At 35.8% G+C, this 21963-nt stretch overlaps 1 protein-coding gene across 1 annotated transcript in view; it reads right to left on the bottom strand.

Moving 5' to 3' along the window:
• Positions 1-21963, bottom strand: part of ALDH1A1 (aldehyde dehydrogenase 1 family member A1) — a 51182-nt gene that overhangs the window by 4077 nt on the left and 25142 nt on the right. The window contains exons 5-13 of the mRNA XM_027708971.1: positions 18144-18284; positions 14987-15116; positions 13884-13945; positions 11819-11947; positions 9253-9366; positions 7030-7132; positions 6299-6483; positions 2807-2971; positions 749-906 (exon numbers count right to left, since the gene is read on the bottom strand). Coding sequence (XP_027564772.1) covers positions 749-906; positions 2807-2971; positions 6299-6483; positions 7030-7132; positions 9253-9366; positions 11819-11947; positions 13884-13945; positions 14987-15116; positions 18144-18284 — 1187 coding nt within the window. The remainder of the gene's footprint in view (positions 1-748; positions 907-2806; positions 2972-6298; positions 6484-7029; positions 7133-9252; positions 9367-11818; positions 11948-13883; positions 13946-14986; positions 15117-18143; positions 18285-21963) is intronic.

Raw genomic sequence — 21963 nt, 5'->3', positions numbered from 1 at the left:
CTCCTGGCCCTGCACAGAACCATGCCCAAGAGTCACATTATGTGCCTGAGAGCATTTTCCAAATACTTCTTGAACTTTGGCAGTCTTGGTGTTGTGACCAATTCCCGAGAAAGCCTGTTCCAGTGCCCAACCACCCTCTGGATGAAGAACCTTTTTCTAATACACAACCTAAATCTGCCCTGACACAACTTCAGGCCGTTCCCTCAGGTCTGTCACTGGTCACCACAGAGAAGAAATCAGTGCCTGCCCCTCCTCTTCCCCTCATGAGGAAGTTGTAGACTGCAATGAGGTCTCCCCTCAGACTCCTCTTCTCCAGGCTGCACAGATCAAGTGACCTCAGCCACTCCTTGTACGACTTCCCCTCAAGGCCCTTCACCACCTTTACTCCCTTCCTTTGCATGCTCTCTATTGGGCTATCCCCAGATCCTGAACGTAAAGGAAGAGGGTACTCTCACTGTATTCTTTTTTTTTGTTTCCTTTCCTTTTTAGCAAGTCAATTTCCTTTTTTGGACTAAGTTTACAGGCCAATTGTGTGAAGACTTTCAAGATGTAAGTATTTAATAGCACATTAAGTAGGGAAAGGTGAGGGGAGGAGATACAGAGGAGGATGACAATGATCCACCTCTACAAAGAGATGACAAGGAATAAATATAAAAATATACTACCCAAAAAAGTGTGAAAATGTCCTACAATTAGTGCCATTGACACCTGTAGATCTAAAGGAAGAATTTAAAAAAGCATGACTTACCATACTGTTCCAGCCTGAAGAGCAGCTGCAAACGTCAATGCTTTATCAATGTCTTTGGTAAAAACTGCTGCTGCTAAACCATACGTAGTATTATTTGCTCTCTTGATAACTTCATCTATAGTTTTAAACTTCATGATTTGTTGAACAGGTCCAAATATCTGTATCAAACACATGTAAGCTTTTAAACTGGACTAGAATAACTTACTATTTTAAGTAATTTATATTTATTAAATTTACATCTATTAGATGGTTTTATTCCTGAATTCATTCAGCCAAGACTGTATATTTCAGGAAAAATTTCTACAAAATATTATAAATTCACACAAAGATTTTGGAAATATGATGTAAATCAAGATAGCCTATCATAAAATGATTAATAAAACAATAAATTAATAAATTATGAAAATAATAAAGATTAAAAGACTCCCACCATAAAGGTAGTTAACATGGTGTCACACTCTACTAGATATCTATACTGGTTACCAACAAATGGGTATTTTCTTGGAAAACTCTAGTTTTAAAGCCGAGAAAGAAATGCAATTTTTTCTTCACCTAAATTTTCTATTAGACTTTTATCTCTGTAGGTAGCTGCCCAATTGGGAATGTACTCCAAGTGGAACAACCAATTCTGCTGTCCATATGGGTGTTAGGTGAGAAAATAGTCCTTCAGGTTCTGCTTTCCTGCTACCATCACTCAGTGTTCTCAGCCAGAGGTACCCATGCCCACCACAATATGCCAAGACTGTGTAGTGTGAGGGGGCATTACTACATCTAATGACTTCTATTCCAACAGATTGTGAGCTTTCTACCTGACTGAATTTTATTGTTAGTTTCTAAGTAGTGTTGCAAGAGTTGATTTACATAGGTCAGAAAACCACTGAACATTCCCCCACTACTCAAACTGTGAGCTTCAAAACTTGGATATTCTTTAAATTGTCTTGGCTATCTGGGGTTTCATTTTTCATTACACTTAAAATAATTTGAGAAGCAGTCGTTTTACTGCTGACCAAAGAAAAACTAATAGAGCAGCAAAAAACCCCATAACTCTGTGTGGTTTCTTACCTGACTCCTGGATGGCAGAAACAATCCAAATTCTGTCTCATAGAGCTCTCTCTTGTTTTACAGCTTTCTCCTTTCCACAATTAACTCTAGCTGTTGTGGTGTTCATTTTAACTAGGGCTGTTGACTCTTGGTGGATGTACTAGGTATGTTCATCAGACTGCATTGGCAGTATTATTGGCTTTGTAAAGCAACAGTTCGGAGGATTTTGAAGGAGTTTTTTTTATGGAGTATAATGGACACCAATTGCAGCCCAGTTGCAGTAGTTATTAATCAAGATGAATATAAAATAACACAGAGAAGAGGCCATGACTGGACTTTGAGGCTGTGTTTACAGAGCTAGCTGACATAGCAGCTCTGCATTCCTAACTCTCTGCTATTCCTTGCAGACTTTCACTGATGTCCAGGCACTGTCACCTCAGTTGGGTCAGTAAAAGATTCTTCAGTCATGTGTAGACACACTTGCAAACAGATCTAAGTTAAATAACTCCACAGAGGCAAAACTCTGATGTACAGTAATTGCCACCAACAACAGGCGTGTGGAAGCACAAATCAACTAGTTTCTCGTACTGCAAAATAGCTGCCTGGTGCAAGTTATGTCCAAACACTAAATTAAGTGGCTCCTTAGGCAGTGCAAATTGTTCACAAGCTGTGCCTCAGCTGTTTGCTTCTCTGTTACTGGTCGTTGTGATGCTGGTATGTGACACATGGACAGTATGGGCTGATGTAAATAATGCAAACCTCAGCATTTATCTGCTTCCACCCTAAATAGGAGACTTCATTGGCAGGCCAGTCTCATACTTGTCTTCCTCACCACGACCAAGTTGGTGAAATGGGCATCAGAAACCGATAAAGGCACTTTAAACACCACCAAGATGGAAAAACAGACTTATTGAGAGCATTTTTATGTCATTGCTTGACCTTCTAAATGAGTATTTTGTACAGACATTTAAATAGACAACTTTCAGTGAGAGAACAGACAGCTAAAAATTTATTTACCTCTTCTTTGGCGATGCGCATATCATCGGTAACATTAGAAAAAACTGTGGGCTGGATGAAGTAACCTTTTTCTCCCCATGGACCTCCCCCACATTCCAGTTTGGCTCCTTCTTTTTTCCCACTCTCAATTAGATCCAGGATTTTTTTAAACTGCTCCTTGTCAATCTAAATGAAAAGATATTTCAGGGATGAAAACAGCACACGCTGATAACAGCTGGTCTTCTAACTCACTAACCTAAACTTAACAACATTCCAGCTTTGTTCAGCTTACATGTGTTGAAGTGGAACAGGTAGAGAGCACTGCTAATATTCTTGTCACTAACTTCTAAAAAATTTGTAGGCTTTTCTCAAATAGACCAATAATCAGAAATTTTGTTATAGGAGAATGAGGTTTAGAGGGACAAAATTAATGTGTCATACTTCTCAGTACTCTTGCCAACTACAAATGGTTCATGAAAACAAAAATTGCTGAAAAAATAATGGAGGGCTAGCCAGCAAAACTCTTCTGCACTTCATCAAGTCTGGTAGATTTGCCATACTGTTTTCCTAAAATATTAGAGGAAGTTAAAAAACAACTATAAAATATAATTTAAATTCAATGTTATTTTTTAATTCATTCTGATTTATTAGTGGAATAAAGACAAATACACTTGTCATTTGAGAAACATAGATGACAAATTGTTTACGATATGAAGCCAATCTCTGCCCTTCCTTTCACTCAGACTTACCAACAAATTCAATATATCCCAAGTAGATTGCAGTTTAGTTCTATAGTTTGGCAAAATACATGGCCATAGTCTGGAAAAGTTTATGGTGACAGTACAACAAGTGCTTATATTTCTCTAACTCCTTCAAGTCTGCTGTGACAAAATGGATAAAAACAAATAGTGTAAATGGGGACTAGATACAGATAACACATTGTTTTCTGTCCTCCAAGGTCCAAATCCACCAATCACCCTTCAGGCCTGAGGGAAGTTGTGCACAAGATAACATGTATGTCAAAAAAACCTTAATGATAAAGCTTGTTTGGTAAATGCCTCTAACATTCTCTTTTTTTGTTTTTTTCTTCCTTTGCTCCATTTCCATGATTCTTTCCTTCACTATTTCAGACTTCGGTCCTTGAAGTACTAGCTCATGAAGATACTGAGATTACTTCCAGAGTGACTCTTGAGCAGAATATTCTTCTCTGTGATCATACACATCAGTCAGCAGAGCAGAGTAGGTGTGTGTCTTGTTTTCTTATTTGTGCAATAAAAATGTTGAGTTTCAGTCTGAGCAACAAGTTTTACTATGGTCTTATAACACAACAATATTTTCAAAGCTTCTGGGGAATTCTGGACACATATTAGACTAAACAGCCATTTAAATAAAGCTGTGATAAAAGTTTATAGCAATAACGATATGGATTTATAAGGAGATGACTTTTAGTTCACTCATTTTACTTTCAAAGAAATGTTTGCCTTGCTGGATGCTAAAGACATAAAATTTCTACTACCCTGGTGGCCTCATAAACATCTTGGAGAGAAAACAAGGTTTATATGATACAGCTCATGTTGTCAGTCCTTCCTTTGTTATTATCATCATTATTTTTCTTGATAATCCGTATATAGGATCTTTTGAATTCCAGTAGGGCTTTTGACTCTGCTTTGGTGTCCAACGTGCACAGTGTTACCCAAACTTGCTATCTAGGGCAGGTGGGGCCCCAGAGGGCCTGTGAACTGGACAACAAGTGTGTCTTTTTCTCTATGGCAAGACATCACAGTGAATAGGCCTGATACAGGCTATCAGTTTTTGTTTCTAGGAACAATTAGTTAAAGCAGAAGCAATTTGAAGACAAAGAGAGATATTTAACATAATTACCACAAAAGAAACTGTACCCAAACCACAATTTTCCATTAAATGGGATCATACCAGTTCTAAAAGCAGTAACTTTGTTAATCTGTAAAATTGTTAAGTTTCTGCTAGTTTGCTAAGAAGAAAAATAAGTCAGTAAGGGCAAATGATGAGCTAGAGGAGAAAAAAATCTTTATGTTCTTTAAAATATTTTCATTATTTTTCACATTTAACCTTTTGTCGCAGGGGGGTAACTGTCGTGGGGTCTTGGTCCATGGGGGAAGAAAGACACACGACACGTAAAGGTAGTGAGACGAAGAGATGTCTGCCTGCTCAGCGTGGCAGACAGCCTTTTAATGAGCTAACTAACTTCACACACAACACAAACATATTCCTACAACAACATCCAGGAATCCAGCACCTGCACATTATCAAACCGTCTCAACCCTGTACTCCCTGCAACCCAAGGCCGTGTCCATGGAAACCATCTAACCAGCTCCACTGCTTGCATGGAACACGGCCTCAAACTTTAATTGTGGGGCTTCACCCCACAACCTTTCTTCTTTTTTTTAGTAGAAGTTTACTTACATCTCTCATTCAAATTGTTAGCATGAATTTCAAACTCAGTAAAGCCACAATAACCTGATAGAAGATTTCTGTTAATTTTATATTAGCTGTACAACAGACACCTAGAATTCACTTGTTTGAACCTTCCTACCCTTTGACTTTTAAAATTTATTCAGATGAATGTATTATCTTGTATCAAAACATATTGTAGGAAAATAAAATAGTATCATTCCTTAATATTTTTAAACTTCCCAAATCTTGTGTGGCTTGGAATGTGTTTTTTCCAATTTACTTGGTGTCTTTTATTACATAAGATGACTGTGATAACCAATGAAGAACATGTTATACTATCCAATGTGTGAGAGTTGCTTTGTCTCCAACTTTTTCCTTTCTCTAAAACAGTTCTTTTGTTCTGTGATAATCAAATCATAATAGCTCTGCCAATAAAGTATATTTCCTGCAGTATAAGCTGATATGGGAATAAGACTAGATGAAAACTAATTTAACAATGGTCTGATGTGATCCTTTGAATTCACAGCATTGTGATAACCATGCTTATTAATGTTGCATTTTAGCATTCATTTGATGAGGAAACTGTTGGCATAACCTTTTAACAAAAGCAGGAAAAAATAATAAACTGTTGTATTTAAATTGTGTAATATTCTAAAACTGAGAGCAGTATAATGAAGGTCTAGCACCTTTGAAAAGGGGAAAAAACACTAAAAGTCTTACTTCCTCAAGCTAGTCACTTACAGTGGTACTGTTTGAATATGTAGTTAGCAACCTCTAACATGGCATGGGTGATTGTAATGCACTTTTGCAGCTGTTGCATTGAAGGTTTCTCAGAGCACTTACATTTTTTATAATTGTTCTCCTCACTAATGAAAGGAACTAGAAAAGAGAAGGGACCTCACCCTTTGGTTTATAATAGTGTTGTAAACAACAATCTCTCCAGTTTCTTCCTCCTTGTCCTCTAGACTATCCACTAGAAAACCCTACTTAGCCTTGAAAGTACTGCAACAATAGGTTTAGAAATACATTAAGTTGCAATGTTGTGACACAGTTATGGTGGAAACATGTAACATGACTTACTTGAGGGCCTTGCTGTACACCAGGCAACAGAGGATTCCCAAGAGTATACTTCTTTGCTCTTTCAATGCTTCGGCGAACAAACTCATCATAAATAGGCTCTTCCACAAAAATCCTAGATCCTGCTATACAACACTGTCCCTGGTGATAGAACACACCAATATGTGCAAATTCCACTGCGGTGTCCACTGCAAAGAAACGCAGAGTTCATCAGATCATAAATACAAATTGTCACATCATAAATTCTTTACTAAGCTTTGTCACTGTATCTCATTTCCCTTTTTAGCACTTTTTATTTTTATGATCCTTTAAACCAAGTACTTATGTCCAAACTACTCTTATCAAGAGCAGCATGGTACACCTAGTTAAACACACGTTAAGCTGTTCTACGTGAAATGTAGATCCAACATTATTTGCCGTATCAGCAGTAGCAAGAGGAATATTTAGCTAGAAATTTAATAAACCTGTATAAATCTACTTTTGGTTCTGCATTCATATTGCATTAGCATGATCATTACATTAAGGGTGGACAGGTTGCCAGAGATCCTTACCTATTCAAGAGCCATCAGGTTTTGGTGGCAACCTAACTTAAAACTATGGCATGACCAGAAAACATTAAAAATTACTCAAATAATTAAAATTAAAAATTACTTCAAACAATTTACTGACAGGGAAAAGAAAAAGAGCATGAAATTTGCAATAGTAGTAGTTTATATAATAAAATTGCTACTAACAGTCTGCATCCGCAAATATAATGTTAGGACTTTTTCCTCCAAGTTCCAAGGTAACTCTCTTCAGATTGCTCTTTCCGGCTGCCTCTTTAATCAGTTTGCCAACCTAAAAGGTAGGGACAGGACAGCTTCATCTCAAAAAGGTTATAATGACCTCAAAAGCTTCTCTGACTTCCTCAGAAGTGAAAATCCATGCGCAGTTATCTACTATCCCAGTAACAAAATGAAAAATAAATAAAAAAAAATTGAAGAGTCAGGGTGCAGGTGGTTTGTAGCCTATGAATCAGAACTGTTTTCTAGAATAGTTTCCCCCTGTATACATGCATGTTGCTGCCTAAAGATCAAGGAGAAAAAAACTCACAAGGCAAATTTAGTATAGGTAGGATACAGAGCAGGTCTTTAATGAAGGCCTTCTTGTGCAAGGAGTACAAAAGTGCTCACACCTGTGTCCAGGGGTTCCACAATTTATGGTCTGACCCAAGAACTATCTGCCCCCAGATCCTCCCTGGACCTGCCCCCCTGGCATGCCTCCCCAGAAATTGAGTTGGAGATCCTAAGACCCCTTTCTTCCTCATCTTCCTCTTCTTTACAACATATACCATCTTTGGAGCTTCTCCAAGGTTCCAGGCTTGAAGGTTGCTTTGACTATGATGCTACCTTGTTGTTCAGGCCTGGGGTGCATATGTGCTTAAATAGAATGTGTTTGCTATAGTCCTGCCTTGAAAGGAGCCTAAACAAGCGTAAACAATTTAGAAAATTCTATATGAAATAGGAGAATAGGGTTTGGTGAGTGTTAACTACTATTCTAAAGTGTGACAGACTACACAGCTACACTAAAATCTACAAAAAGCTAAAAATCCTAAAAATCCTGAGGCATCAATGTTAACTGCTTTTTTGGGTTACCACCACTGTACTTGCTTGTAGCTGTAACCTAAAGTAGGCATTGATTTCTGCTCTGCCTGTTGCTCCCATTAGGTTGAAATTTCTCCGTTTTATACATGAAAAAGCCCTCTGATGCACAAAGATGTATGAAAGAATCTACACTGCCTGTATGGACACTTCCTTGTTCCAATTTCTCCCTTAGAAGAGGAGGAAATGGATACTGTGAGGTAGAACCCCTATCCCACTTCTTTCTACTTACTATGAGTAGCCCTGGAAAAACTGTGAAGGAAAAACATGCTTGTAGCTCTTATGGCTTTGGTCTCTGACTGCCTGTATGTAGCAGACACCAGATAAATTTCCTCCCTCTGTCAACCTTTCTGCCATCATTTCTCATTGCTAAACTGCACTGCTGGTAGAGGACTGACACCAAAATCTATAAATACACCCTTGCGTCCATTTGCCTTTGGAGGGTCATGGGGCACTGGGAACTGTAGTTGTTACTGTCTGTTGGGAACATCTGTGGGATATTTCTTGTGGGTCTGGGATTTGGGTTGTTTTCTTTTCCCATTACTTCAGAACTAAAGGTTTCTAAGAGTAAACATAGCTCTTGCACTCCGTGTGTACTGATCCCTGACAAAAGGGAATGATATTTATCTTTGGAGCCTATATCCAAGAAGTTAAGAGACCAGATGGCAGCTTTTCCATTTAGCATGCAAGCAGACAGACAATATAATGAACTGTATTAAGGATACAGATATGTAATGCCTGCAATGGAAATCTTCAATTATATCACCCACAGTTCTTCCGGGTGAAGGTTAGGGAAAATTAACAGTGACCATTCTTTTAATTATTAATCTAATACATATCCAAATACTCTTCTAAGACCACCCAGATGATCCTAAGTATCACTGAAATATCAAAAAACCGTCACCTCATCTAAGTGCGTGCAGAACCAGGAATGAGATTTCTTAGGTACCTTCCTACCATCCTGTTGTTATTAAAATTAAAGGGAACAGAGCTTCTTAAAAAAAGGTGTAAACTATGTTATGAAAATGTTCTCTTTTAAATGCATAAGACTTAAAATAGCCTTGGTATACTAGAACCTGGTTATCTCATTGACTGCCTTTGTTTGAAGGGCTTGCCAGCAATAACAAATACTGTTTAAATATGTTTAAAGTTAACAATAACCAACAAATCATTAAACAGAATTTGTTTAACAAACCATCAGTCAAAAGAAAGATGAGAGTTAAAATAATTACATAGAACAAGTTAAGACATTAAATCATTTGTGGGAGTCAGATGGGTACATCTCCTGCTTATATTTTCTTGCATTCATTACAGTACCTCTGTAGAGCCTGTGAAAGCTACTTTATCTATATCCATGTGGTGAGAAATTGCTGCTCCAGCAGTGGGTCCAAAGCCTGGCACAATGTTCACAACTCCAGGTGGAAATCCTGCCTGAATTAGAAGAAAGAACTCTGTAAATTTGGGGAAGGATAATGACCAGAGGAATATGTCTCTGGCAGTTTTACTTCCCTTCTCCAGCCATCTTTTCTCAGCCATACATTTATTCTCAGCCCTACACCCCCAGTTGTTTTCATTCTTACAGTACTTATGCCCTTTTAGTTCCTTGTTGGTGCCATTTCCAAAGAAATACTTTTTTTTTCTTTTCTCACTCAGATGTGTAAAGAAAGACTGCTTGCTTTCATGTCTGCTTCATTAGAGCTGTTTAAATCAACATGTGTACTTGCTGACTTCTGCACGTTGACAAATATGCTGGATGGAATTTAATTAATGATCTGCTGACTAAAATTCTGTTAAGAAAAATGATGGAAATACTACTTCAAACTCAACGTCTTTGCTTGTTCCTCTGGCTGTAGGTTGAAAGCAGAGTGGGCAACATGACAGTTTACAGTAAAAAAGAGGCAGATCAGCTACCAAGCATGAAAAAGCGGGTCACCTGAGATATGCGCACTTCCAATATCCTGTACATTTTTATGCAAATAGGCTTTTCTTGTTGTTCAAATCTATGGTTTCCCATCAATCCTGTATTAGTTATGTTCCATTCATAAGCAAAATAAGCTATTGTCTTCCAGCAGGTTGTCAGGCAAACTCCAAGAATGTGTGAAGTGTAGCTGGATTTTTTGTCAGTAGCTGTGGGATCTTAATAGCACTTGTAGAGCAAACATTGAATTAAAATACTAAAAAGATTAATCTCCTGCATTATCACTTAAATTGGTCTCTTTATAGCATTAAACAGGACTTCGATATTACATGTCAAAGTTTCAATTTTTATTTGGAAAATGGTGAATTTCAGGTGGTGAGTTACAGCTCCTAAAACTTAATGTCCTGTGTTATCAACACCAGAGTGTTACTTTTATTCTACCAATTTTTATTCCTGACAATTTCATGCTCAGATACACTCTGTCCATGTTTGTTATGCTCATTTAATATTCTAGATTAATATTTACCTTGAAATTTATGAGGCAATGAGGTTCCTTTTATTTGCTTAGCATTGTGTTTCATACTTAATTTGGAGAGAAAAGTAAGAAGAGTAATTTTTTATGGAACTAATTCACACTGTGTCACTTTGAACATTTAATTTCCATGTTTGTTTTAGAAGCTCTTCTCTACATATTAAAAAGGGAGACTTGTGAGGCTATTAAGAACTATAGTGAAGATTACCAAAAGTGACATGTTTTTTTTTAATGTGGACACTTGAGAAGTAGAAAGTTAAATTAGACCTTCAGCTATTTTCACAAGTCTAAAGCAGCTATTGAAGTGATGACTGTCAGAGATTTGGCTCCAACTTTGTGTGTATAATCAGATACTGATCACATTCCCACTTATGAGTATTCTTTTCAGGAAATCAGAATATCAGAATAGATAGTTCATTAAAGTGACAGGTGAATTGAATTACTTTCCCTGTAAAGTTACTTTTTTCAGAGACATATACTTTCTGATACTTATTGTTTAAAATTAATAGGGAAGGTATGTCTAATATTTTTTAGTGCAATGCCTCCTCCCCAATATTATCTGGTAGCATTTACTATGTGATGCAATAACAGCAGGACTTGGGTCCGTCCTGATAGTCATTTAGTTTCTGTGTAATATTAATACATAATCGGTCAGTATGCTCTGCTGAATCATTGTTTTGAAACAGATAATAAAATGTGCAAAGTCATTTCCATTAAAACTCTGCAAGGTTACTGCCTTGGTGATTATTGACATCTGTGCCAACTTTTGAAACATGTTAGATTACATTTGTTGATTTTATTGGGAAGAAAGCTAAACTATTTAACTATTCTCTTTGGGTGTTTGCTGGCCTAGGCACAATAGTTAACTCTGGAGACATAGAAGAAACTAACACACTCTCATGTTCAAGAACACAAAGACTATTCTCACAGTTTCTGTGTGAAGAGAGTTCACAGGTTTGGCAGCACTCACTAGTTCGATTTTACAGCTCCTTGTTAATAATAAACCCAGGTGGATGAAGACTTTGTTCAATTAAAAAAAAAAAGCTGTACAAACAGGTTCTTCTCTGTGATAACTATGCTAATAAAGTCCTTGCCACCCATATCCAAGTACTCTGCACTTGAGTTCTTGCTTGCTTTTGACTTTGAAAGGTACTGTGCTTTTGTAACACAAACATATTTTTGAAAGAATGGAGTTTTCTAAATGGTCGTTGTGGGGTTTTGTATGTGTGTACTAGGCTGAAAGATATGCATACTTTTGCCCTAGATTGTCTTCACTGGTTTACAGCAAGGCAAGTTCCATAGTGCAAGGCTGGGCATGCAATGAGAAGTACTGGCAGAGGCCAGCCTGGATTATATTACCTCTGTGGCATTTCAGCTGTACTATACTCTTACATTTCTGAGAAGGGCAAATAACTTTGTTGTTTATGACTTACCTCTTTAATTAAGGATCCCATGTAAAGGGCAGTGAGTGGAGTTTGCTCTGCTGGTTTGACAACCACGGTGTTTCCACAACAAAGGGCAGGGGCAATCTTCCACATGAACATAACCAATGGGAAGTTCCACTGAAAGACAGCGGAGAAAGTGTATCCGATTTCTAATACATCACCAAAATGCCTCAGCTTTTCTTGTTATAATAGGGCAAATTGTCAACTTGGTGTTGAATTCTTTGTTGAACTGCTTTCAGAATGAAGATACTTTGAAAAAGCAACTGGCAAACCACATAACACAAAGACCAGTGATTTTTGTATATGTAAGTACAGGGGATCAAAGGTACTAGTTAAAAGCTCAAGAGACAATAAGTGTACTCCCCTAACAGCCTTACAGACAGTTGTTAGATTAGTGATGCAATTGGGAGTTTTGCTATTGTAAATGATCCATCATTAATTCAGTTTTCTAAGGGAGGCAAGGTAATAACAAATAATGCTACCCCTCTTCCCTGGAAGTTTCAATGGCAGTTATCTGTTGTGGTCAGTCCAGACAGACTGCAGAGCAGCTGACTGCTTTGGACCCCATGTTCTGCAGTGTGAGGGATAATGGTACCAGTATGAAACTCTTTGCCCCTTTAAACATATTTCTAATAGTTTGGGAAGCACTGAGTCCGTGAGCCTCAGCTCATACGACACCTTTATGAAAATGGGAAAAAAGGCAGTTAAGAGCTTCCTATTATATCAAAAAGGCTTGGAGGAATATACATGCAACTATTCTTTTTCTCTCTCTTTGTCTCATTTCAATCTTACCCTATCAACAGAAGTAGTGGGAGCATAAATAACACAAACTGAAGAATTACAGGGTTTTCTGAATATTCATCATTAAAGTAGGATTGTGTGAGAGAAAGGAAACGGAAATATTGAGCTATCAAAAGTGGTTTGCAACGTTCACATAGTCCTCAAAATTTTGCTTTATGTGGAAATTTCCAACTTGGTGGTTCTTTTTTCAATGAAGAGAAAATTAAGACATACTCAGCAATCCTTGAACATTTTATTAGGGAAGGCAGTGTTTGTACTAACTGCTGCTTATACTTCCAGGATGTAATTTTGTTGAAATGGTCACATCTAGTGTTTATAGTTCTTTAGCTTATCTTAACTGAGTATTTTACTTGAAGTATTTTGTGTCTGACCTACAAGAGAATCTAAACTATCAGTTTCCTAGCTCTCCTAGAGATTGGATCCAAACATATCCCAGTGATGTTCTCCAAATCAATGTGGTGGTCTAAAGGGATAGCAAATCTTCAAGCTCAACTGAAAGACATCATGAACATGTGTGGGACTCATATGTTTGAGTAAACCTAATAGACAAGGTGAGTATTTCAGAATCTGTTGTCAGGCAGGTCAGGTGAGACTGCTCACAACTACCATGTGCAAAGAGGTGCTTTGATTAGGAGTGTCTAGTGCATGCAACTGTTTTCACAGGCACCCACTAAAACTGTATAGACCTCACAAATAAATTTAAAAGTAGAGTTCTTCAAGATCAGCTTTTTGAATCTTTGGTTAAAATAAGTGACTTCAAAACTGGGAGTTTAGACATGCCAAACAGGAGCTTATTGGAATTCTTTGTGTTGTTTCTTGTACCACCACCGTGGTGGTGAGTCTTAGCCATACGTAAAAATCCATCTGTCTGGAAGCTATATGAAACAGAACAGATATTTTAGGTCTTAAACAGCTTATTGCTGATAGGCTGTAAATATTACACTCTCTCACATGTTTGTTTCTAATTCTTTCATTTCCTACAAAATATAATTTCATCTTTCAAACTATTCTGTCAATCTTTTGAGATTTATTTTCCCTCCATATACAGGGAGGAGGAAGACAAGGTTAAACCAGGCTGACTCATCAAAAATTGTGTTGCAGAATTTAAGTACTCAGGATAGTCTTTATCTTTCAGGATCTGAAAATTTCTCGTTAGTAATTTTTCACAAATGCACTTGCATAGACAAAATTCAAAAGCATTTCCACTTATAACAAGGAATATTTGTGTTTTACGTAAATAGTTGCAACTTACAGGAATAATTTGGCCACACACCCCAATAGGCTCATGTCTTGTAAATGTAAAAAAGTTTCCATCTATGGGACAAAGAAATAATTAGATATGCAGACAAAGCATTTGCGAGAGATAGTTAAATCAGAAAGATGATAAAGTTGGATACAAAACTTAGCTGGATACAATTTTACTTATAAATGATATTTTCAAAATTTGAACTATGAAAAGAGCCATAAAGCACATCTGGATTCAATGCCTACTTTCTTCATCCAAGGTTTTTTTTGCCAGTCTGACTGACTTTTTGCAGTGATAACCCTGCTTCTCAATGTAGTATGCACAGCACACCAATGTGCATTCTTAATTTCTTTTTTTCTTTTATCACCTTTTTTTTTTGTTTCAGAAAGTGCTCTTTTAAATCCTAGGTACATATCAGACATTTTTTAATATCAGGTCTCAGCTTAAATCAAATCCATTAAGTATAAAGTTCTCTTTGATTCAAACAAACATATGCTCCGTTAAGCCTAGTATAGAGATCTGCATGATGCAAAAAGAGTTGGAAGTATTTATCACTCCAGTTTTCCTTAATTCCTTCTTTATTGCCATTCTTTACTTTGTCCTTCTGAGAAAAGGCGGCTTGAGAGACAATGTTTTCACAGAGCTGCATAATGGGAAAGGGAATGGAGTGAAATTTTAGCAAAATACTCTTTACTTCTTCCTATCTCTTAGTACTTACTCTTCCTAGTACGTTATCCAATAACTGAAACAAATATTACTTCTTTGTGCTAATTTTAGCTTTAATAAGCAAATACCTGATTTCCACTACTGTAGTCTCGCATAAACCATACATTTCTATGCAAAAGTACACTACCAGATTTCTGAGATATACATACAAGTTAAATTTATTGGTCAATAAACAATACTGGTTAGTAGTGTATAGAACAAGAAATAAATGTGAAGAACTGCACTAAATGTCTAAACTGAAAACTATGATAAATCTTTAATAACCTATATTAAAGATTATCTAAAACATTTTCCATTTGAGATATTTTTTGTGTAGCACAACTTTTAGATAAAAGTCAGTTATTTACAACTCCCATTGGCTTCGTTATCTCAAAACTACTCACCCATTGGAACAGTACGCCCATGGATTTTATCAGCCCAGCCTGCACAGTAGCGTAATGATTTGACACAGGCACCTAAGTCCATTAGGTAGGCAGTTGAAAAGAGTTTCCCACCATTAATGGCTTCCATTGTCTGCAATTAAAAAGTTTGTATCAAATACTGATAATGGTTCTTATGCTTGTACTTTGTCATTTAGCTTTTGGTAGTTCAGGTTGAGGATTTTTGTCTTTAGTACAAACATTTAGATTAATTCCCCTCTGAAGGACACAGTATTTGAAAAAACTTAAGATAGCAATTTACAAGCAAGAAATTTTCATGATGGTTTATTTGTCTGGAGCTATGCAGGTAGCATGATCATGGCAAATTTGTAATGGTAAGATGTACTGAAAAAACAATAACATTTCTCCCATCTGAATCAGTTACACTGTTCTAGTTTATATTAAATATTCTGCAAGCATAGGTCAAGAGATCAGGTAGGACTCTGTGCAAGTAACCGATGCAAATAAAATGAATGGTCTTCTTCACATACCAGCAAGAAGACTCAAATCATGGCATATAATACCCTATAACATATATATATATATATGACATGGCATATAACCCTAATGCCTGGAGTGTTTGATGAGCAAAAGAAAGATCTGAGTCGATTAGAACTCCTAACAGAAAACATCACTATGAAAAATAAATATTTACACAGAGGAGACTCTCTTTTATTGGCTAACTACCAACTGAGTGATCTAACTGGTCTTATTTGAAGCTAAACCTGATTCTCCATGCCCAGGCAGATATAAACTTTTACAATAATGATCAGTAAATATTCATTCAACATCTATAACTCTTCAGCGGGCCAGTTCTGCTTCACCCACAGAGACACCAGCACTAAATAGGGTTGATTTCCAGTCAAATCCAAGGAGTGTGGTTTGGATTAATGTCATTTCCATACCCCTAATTATTGGGACATCTAGTTAAAGACCATGTGCAGTTCTTAAATAGTGTCAACATCTTTTTGACACCCCTAATTTTTTTTCCCCTAGTTTTCCAAAACAGAGACACTGAGGACTTCCAGCTTTGTTAACAATCCTGTTATAACATTCAGTAGCAAAAACCCAAACTATGGTTTCACAATCTAATCAGGTCTTAGAAATACATATTTCTTTTCTAAATTTGTTGGGGTTCTTCAGCATTTTAGGTTGGATCTACAGACTGATCCTTTAAGAACAGTTTTTCAACAATAGTGCCCCTGTGAAGTCTACAGTTTTAGTTGACTGGACGCATTTCAGATATCATACTTGGGAAGAGAACAGAACAAACAGAGAAGACAGCAATTTTTGATGGCTTTCTGCAAAAAGGAACTGATTAAATGAGATATGCCCTTGCCGTTCCAGGCAATATGTCTGGAGCTGTTTTGTTCTGTTTGGAAATGGGAGAAAATTATTCTTTGTCCTCAAACTTATGAATCTTCTAGCTTTCAACTTCACAACAGACTGAAACATAAGAAACACAATTCTCAGTGGCTTTTTCAGTCCCCTGCTTTGACTTATTGTTCCAGTCACCTGCCTGTAGGGCTGCTGAGCCTCTGAAACGTGTTATCATTAAACAAAACAGTAAAACAGAGTAATTTCAGCCGTCAGATGCATGAACACAGGACAATACCTTTGCAATGTGCTTTCGGGATCTATTTTGATCTCTAGTCTACTCTAGAGCTAGAGATATATGATCTGTAGGGTTATTTGCTATTCTGTAGTACTAGTTTTGCAGGTAGGATAAGCTGTGAGTGGAGAAAATCTCACTTCACTTTGATGAAGTCTGGAAAGCAGTTCATTCAAACATACCTTATCTAAAAGGGGAAATGAGTAAGTCAGTAAGATGTAAGAAATATAAACAAAGTCAGTAAATTAGAAACTAGGGAGGGACCTCAGAGAAAAGTAATACTTTCATTTTATGAAAATGGCAAATGGGAACAAAAACTAACTCAATGTTTTTTCCTTTGGAAAAAAAAATTATTATATCTTCATCCTCTTTGCATTTATAATGCCTTAGGCTCTACAATAAAGAAACAAATGCCAACTTATTCAATATTTAATTGACAAGGAGGTGTACTTTCCTATTAAAAATGTACCTCTCCTATAATTTTGTCTCTCTTATCTCAAATAAATCTAGCACTGTAAAAGATGTAAGTTCCAACCACCTGAGACTTCTCCTGAGAAACTATAGTACAGTCATAAGGTCATATAATGGGCAATAGATGCTTTGTAGGTTTTATGTATTTGAAGGTTTAAATTTTATGAGCTTATCAACAGTGTGGTTTATGGCTAATGGCTAAATACTTTAAACTGTAGCTGGATCAGTCTGAGAGATGATACTTCTCCTTCTCTTTAAATTTTTTTACATCGTTGACAGAAAACCAGTGTTCATCTTCAGTGCAAACAATAATCCTGCCTAAATTTTAATTTCAGAATGTTCTTGAAATAGCATCATATGTGGGATGTAAAAGAAGGGGAGGGATGCATTTCTATTTTACATGTTATTTCTTGACTTAGTTCACTATCTGTAGGTGGGGACATTACAACTTAAGTGTTTGCTGTTAGGTGTAGTAAAACGCCCAATACACAATACTTGGTAAAGACAGGACATCATTCCCCACCCCTCATGTTCTTCTTCCCTTTAAATAATTCATTGATGCCTTTGGTTCTGATTAAGCTTTATCATTCATTACCAGTTTCAAATTGGAGTTAATGAAGGACCAGTGATAATGAAATATATAGCCACAAAATTCAAATTTTCTCCCAGTTCTGACTTGTATCATCTATAAGCACTGAGTCAGGCTTTGAGTTTAGGCTTTGATTCAGGCTTTGATTCGGGTTTAGGCCTCTGTTCTGACTTTGGTGTACAAAACTGTTAACCATGTGATTCAAATTACTGTGATTGTAGATAGTTTAAGTATCACTTTAAAGTGATCAAATACCTAAGTACATTTTGGATTTGGGATGTTAATAGGTCAGAGTCCAAGACAGTTTACTGTGGTCATTTTGCTGTAGAGATGAAAAACAAATATTGAGAAGGTCTGACTTTCCAAAAGGTAGGCACATTATACTTCCTTGTATCTTTCTTTAAATTAGGACTTTTGTCCCATTGTTTTTGTTAACATATCATACTCACAGCTAAAATCAGCCGATCTCTTTCAACCAAGTCAGCTAGTTTATTCAAAAGCCTTCCTCGCTCCGAAGCATCCATTGTACGCCAGGGTGACCCAAGCTCAAAAGCCTTTCTAGCTGCTTTAACTGCCTTGTCTACATCCGCCTGTGGGGAAAAAAAGAAACTTTTGTGATCAATTATTGATTCTGTCATCAGTCTTTTTGGCTGTTACTTATGTGAAGTTTAACTTGAAATTTAACTTAAATTTTAAATAAGAGAAACCAAGACCAATCCAATCAAAATTTGTACAGTAATTTTAAATGCATGGATTATTTTTTTTTCCAACACTTCTGTTGCTATCTCAGCAATGTGAAATTGTATGAGAAACAGGTGGTTGGTTCTCAAAGCTTCTAAAATAAAAGCATATTAAGGAACTCAATTTTTAAAATTTAGATTTTCAAACCCTCTCATACACCAAGAAATTACACTGATGATACAATTTAGTCTCTTTTGTTTACAAAGAGATGCCCAAATCTTCAAGTTCAATGTTTAATTATTCATCATCTAAAAGTATATTGTGATGTAGTGACAGGTTAGAAAAATCTGTGCTTTAGGATGTTTCGTAAAATGAACACAAATTTATTATTGAGGAAGACAAATTAATACATTTATTCTGTGAAGATTTAAGAAAAATTTATGTTTAAAATTATTTTGAAAATTAAAAAAAGCACCTGGTTTAAAATGCTAAGCTTAAATATTTTGAAGTCTAAGCATTGTCTTTGAATATGCCAGCTAGTTTGTCAGTCCATTAATGGTTTTTATGGCATATTTCGTCATTCATCATTTGGCTTTCACTATAGAAGGAAAATCTATGGTGAATCATGTGTAACTACTCTGTGCAAATGGTGTTCCAGGATTTAAAAAAAAAAAAAAAATTAAAAATCTCTTGTGAGAAGGCTTTTACTACTTGGAATTCTCCTATACTTCATAATTCTTGTAAAACTTTACCCAGGAAAACAATGACATAAAAAGGAGGTTTATTCTAGGGTTTTTTGTTAGAAATGAAAAACAAATTTCAAGAAAAAAAAAAAAAGAAAAAAAAGAGGTTTCTGTGCATGTCACATTTCCCTGAGAAATTTCTGTGCAATGTTTGAAGGATTTCTTTCAAACTTCTTTGTGCTGCTGTTTGCTAAAGTCTCCTCCAGGGAAAGCACTATCAAAGTTGACTAAGTCAGCAAAGTTGACTGAGTTAACACCAAAATCATTAGTTTCAAACATGAACCAGATCTTAAATCTTTAACTGATGTTGGTAGCCAGGAATACATTTTTAAAAGCTGTGAGTGAGGTGGGTTAGTGGCTTAGAAAGCACAGCACAGACCTGTTGAGCAGGAGGCCCATAGAACTTCCCAATTTTTTTTCCAGGAAATTCAGGAAAAGGTAGTAAGGAACTATACAAATAGCATAGCCATTACTATAGGATTGTACTGACCAGTCACCTACATCAGATAGCTGAAATCTACCACTTTAAGAAGAATTGCTTTTCTTCAGAATCTTCAGAATGTTGTCAAATACATCATCACTATCTGTGAACCCTGTCATAAATATTCTACAACTTTGCAATATGACTTGGGGGGTTATGGCTTAGCCTTTACTGGAAAACGACAAGAGGGAAACAAAAGTCATACTAGTACAAATGGTGTAAATTAAAACTACAGTACCATGTGTTCTTTCTACTGGAAGTGCAGAAATAATTAAAACCAAGAGAAATAAGATAAAGGTTTTAAAGGGCCATGAATAAAAAGCAATAAAAAACTATTGTTCTTCAACAATATGAAATTTATTTTGGGTACATAAATCTACACTATGAGCATAAAAACTCTTTTCTGGACCAGTTTAGACTTTTTAAAATTTACTTTACGTACATTTACTTTACGTACACTGACCATTTGTTGAGCTGTTTTATTATCACTAGGGGCCTTTAGGATTAGGAATATAGTTTGAAAGAGCCATCAAACTGAAAGGAAACAGTTGCCACCCACATATATGTCTGTGCTTTGTAATCTCCTCTTGTTTTTTTAAAAATACTACTACAAGGAATGGAACAGCCTTTTGTCAACCCTATTGTATGCACAAATGAAATGCCTAAAATCTTTTGACTCATTATTTGAAGTCTAGGCTCTAACATATTAGGTTCATAATGGCTGTTTAATTTACTAGATTTGTACAATTCACTTGGCAATTTAGTTAATAGCAGTTGTCATTACACATTAGTTTGCAAAATTATTGAAGGGAAAGAAAACCTGATTGTCGAATAGTATTATCTCTTTATTTAATGAGTTGCTGGAGTGCTGGTAAGGAAATAAAGCTACAAAAATTTTGTGTGGTAACTGAACAGTTGCAAGTCATGAGTAATTAATTTGAGGATGATCAAATATCAGTGTCTCACCACTAGATAGAGGTAAGTGGCACTAAACAAAAGCAAGGCCTTTGAAAAAACTCCTGGTTAGATATATGAAATAATTAAAAACATACTTTCTCAGCCATGTTTTTCTTAAAAAAGTTTAAAATGTGTCTTCATTATGACCTTCTTAGAAGTTTGTGGTCACTATTGTTCATGTGCTAGACAGCCTTAGAGACGAAGTTTATTAGGAGATTCATGGTGAAATTATGGACCAGAGTAACTAAGATTTAATGAGCAAATGATTCTGAACGTATTTCTCAAAAGAGAATTTCATTTCAGACTGAATCTTTGTGCAGCAAATTAAAGTATTCTGAAAGAGCCTATGCTTACTATATTGGCAATAAATTTTTGATGAGCTGATAACACGAATAAGCAGCTTATAAATTTCACAGTATCTGTTGGGTAAAAAAGTGTTTAATGAATATTTTGCTGCTAAGCTTAAAAAATGCTTGTATACAAAACATTCTAGGTGTGCATATTTTTTTACTTAAATTATGTCATTTTGTGAGAAATGTGGAAAAATTTTCTCATTTTTGGATGTAAAAAATTGACCTTGAGGAGAAAAGTGTAAAAAATTAATAAAATATTTGCATAAACCAAATCAGTAATTATAAAAACAATTTAATTTCCAGCTACAGTCATCTTTGAACTGGAAATAGAACCTTCACTTCTCATACTTGCTTTCTTAGAGTTTATAAAAAAAATTGGTCATCACTTTTAAAACTGTTTAGCAACATTGCCTGCCCTATTTAAATAACTACCCTTCCCCCAACTTGATAACTTACATTTAAACTATGTAGTAGCACTAGCTAAATCCTTTTCATGAGAAAAGTACATAATATAACAAAATATAGAGCTTAGCACTTAGGTTTTTATTATATTTTTGATTACGTGGCATCTATCTGTAACTTTCCACTAGGGAATCTCATAAATATATACAAAAAATATTTGTTTACAGTTTTCAACAAGTTTTTAAATCCTCTGCTTAAATTCATTGATTCAACATGTTTTAAGTAGATCGTTTTTGGTAGAATTAGTGACTACTTGATAGGCCACATTCAACTTCAGTGTTTTTTAGGACCATGTTCCAATATATTTTTCCAAATAAAATATTTGAAGGGGCAATACCGAGAAGACATATTCGTAAGAATGCTGATGGTAATGGTCATCTTCACAGAGTCTGTGTGGGAAATTATAAATATTTGCCCTCTTCATATTATCTATAATAGAAAGTCTTATATAAATGTGTGATGAATAGGTTACACTACTGAGTAAGGAAGAGCAAGAAAAAATAACAAAGACTCCCAATTAAGTTTTTAGATGTCACTGATCACAGATAAGAAAAAGAATCGATAATATTGGTAAGAAAAACTAGCAAAAAAT

This window comes from Neopelma chrysocephalum, unplaced genomic scaffold, assembly GCF_003984885.1.
Source record: "Neopelma chrysocephalum unplaced genomic scaffold, ASM398488v2 Primary Assembly neopelma1_96657, whole genome shotgun sequence".
Lineage (NCBI taxonomy): Eukaryota > Metazoa > Chordata > Aves > Passeriformes > Pipridae > Neopelma > Neopelma chrysocephalum.
Note: the sequence above shows the minus strand (reverse complement) of the source record. Positions and strands in the feature narration are given on the sequence as shown.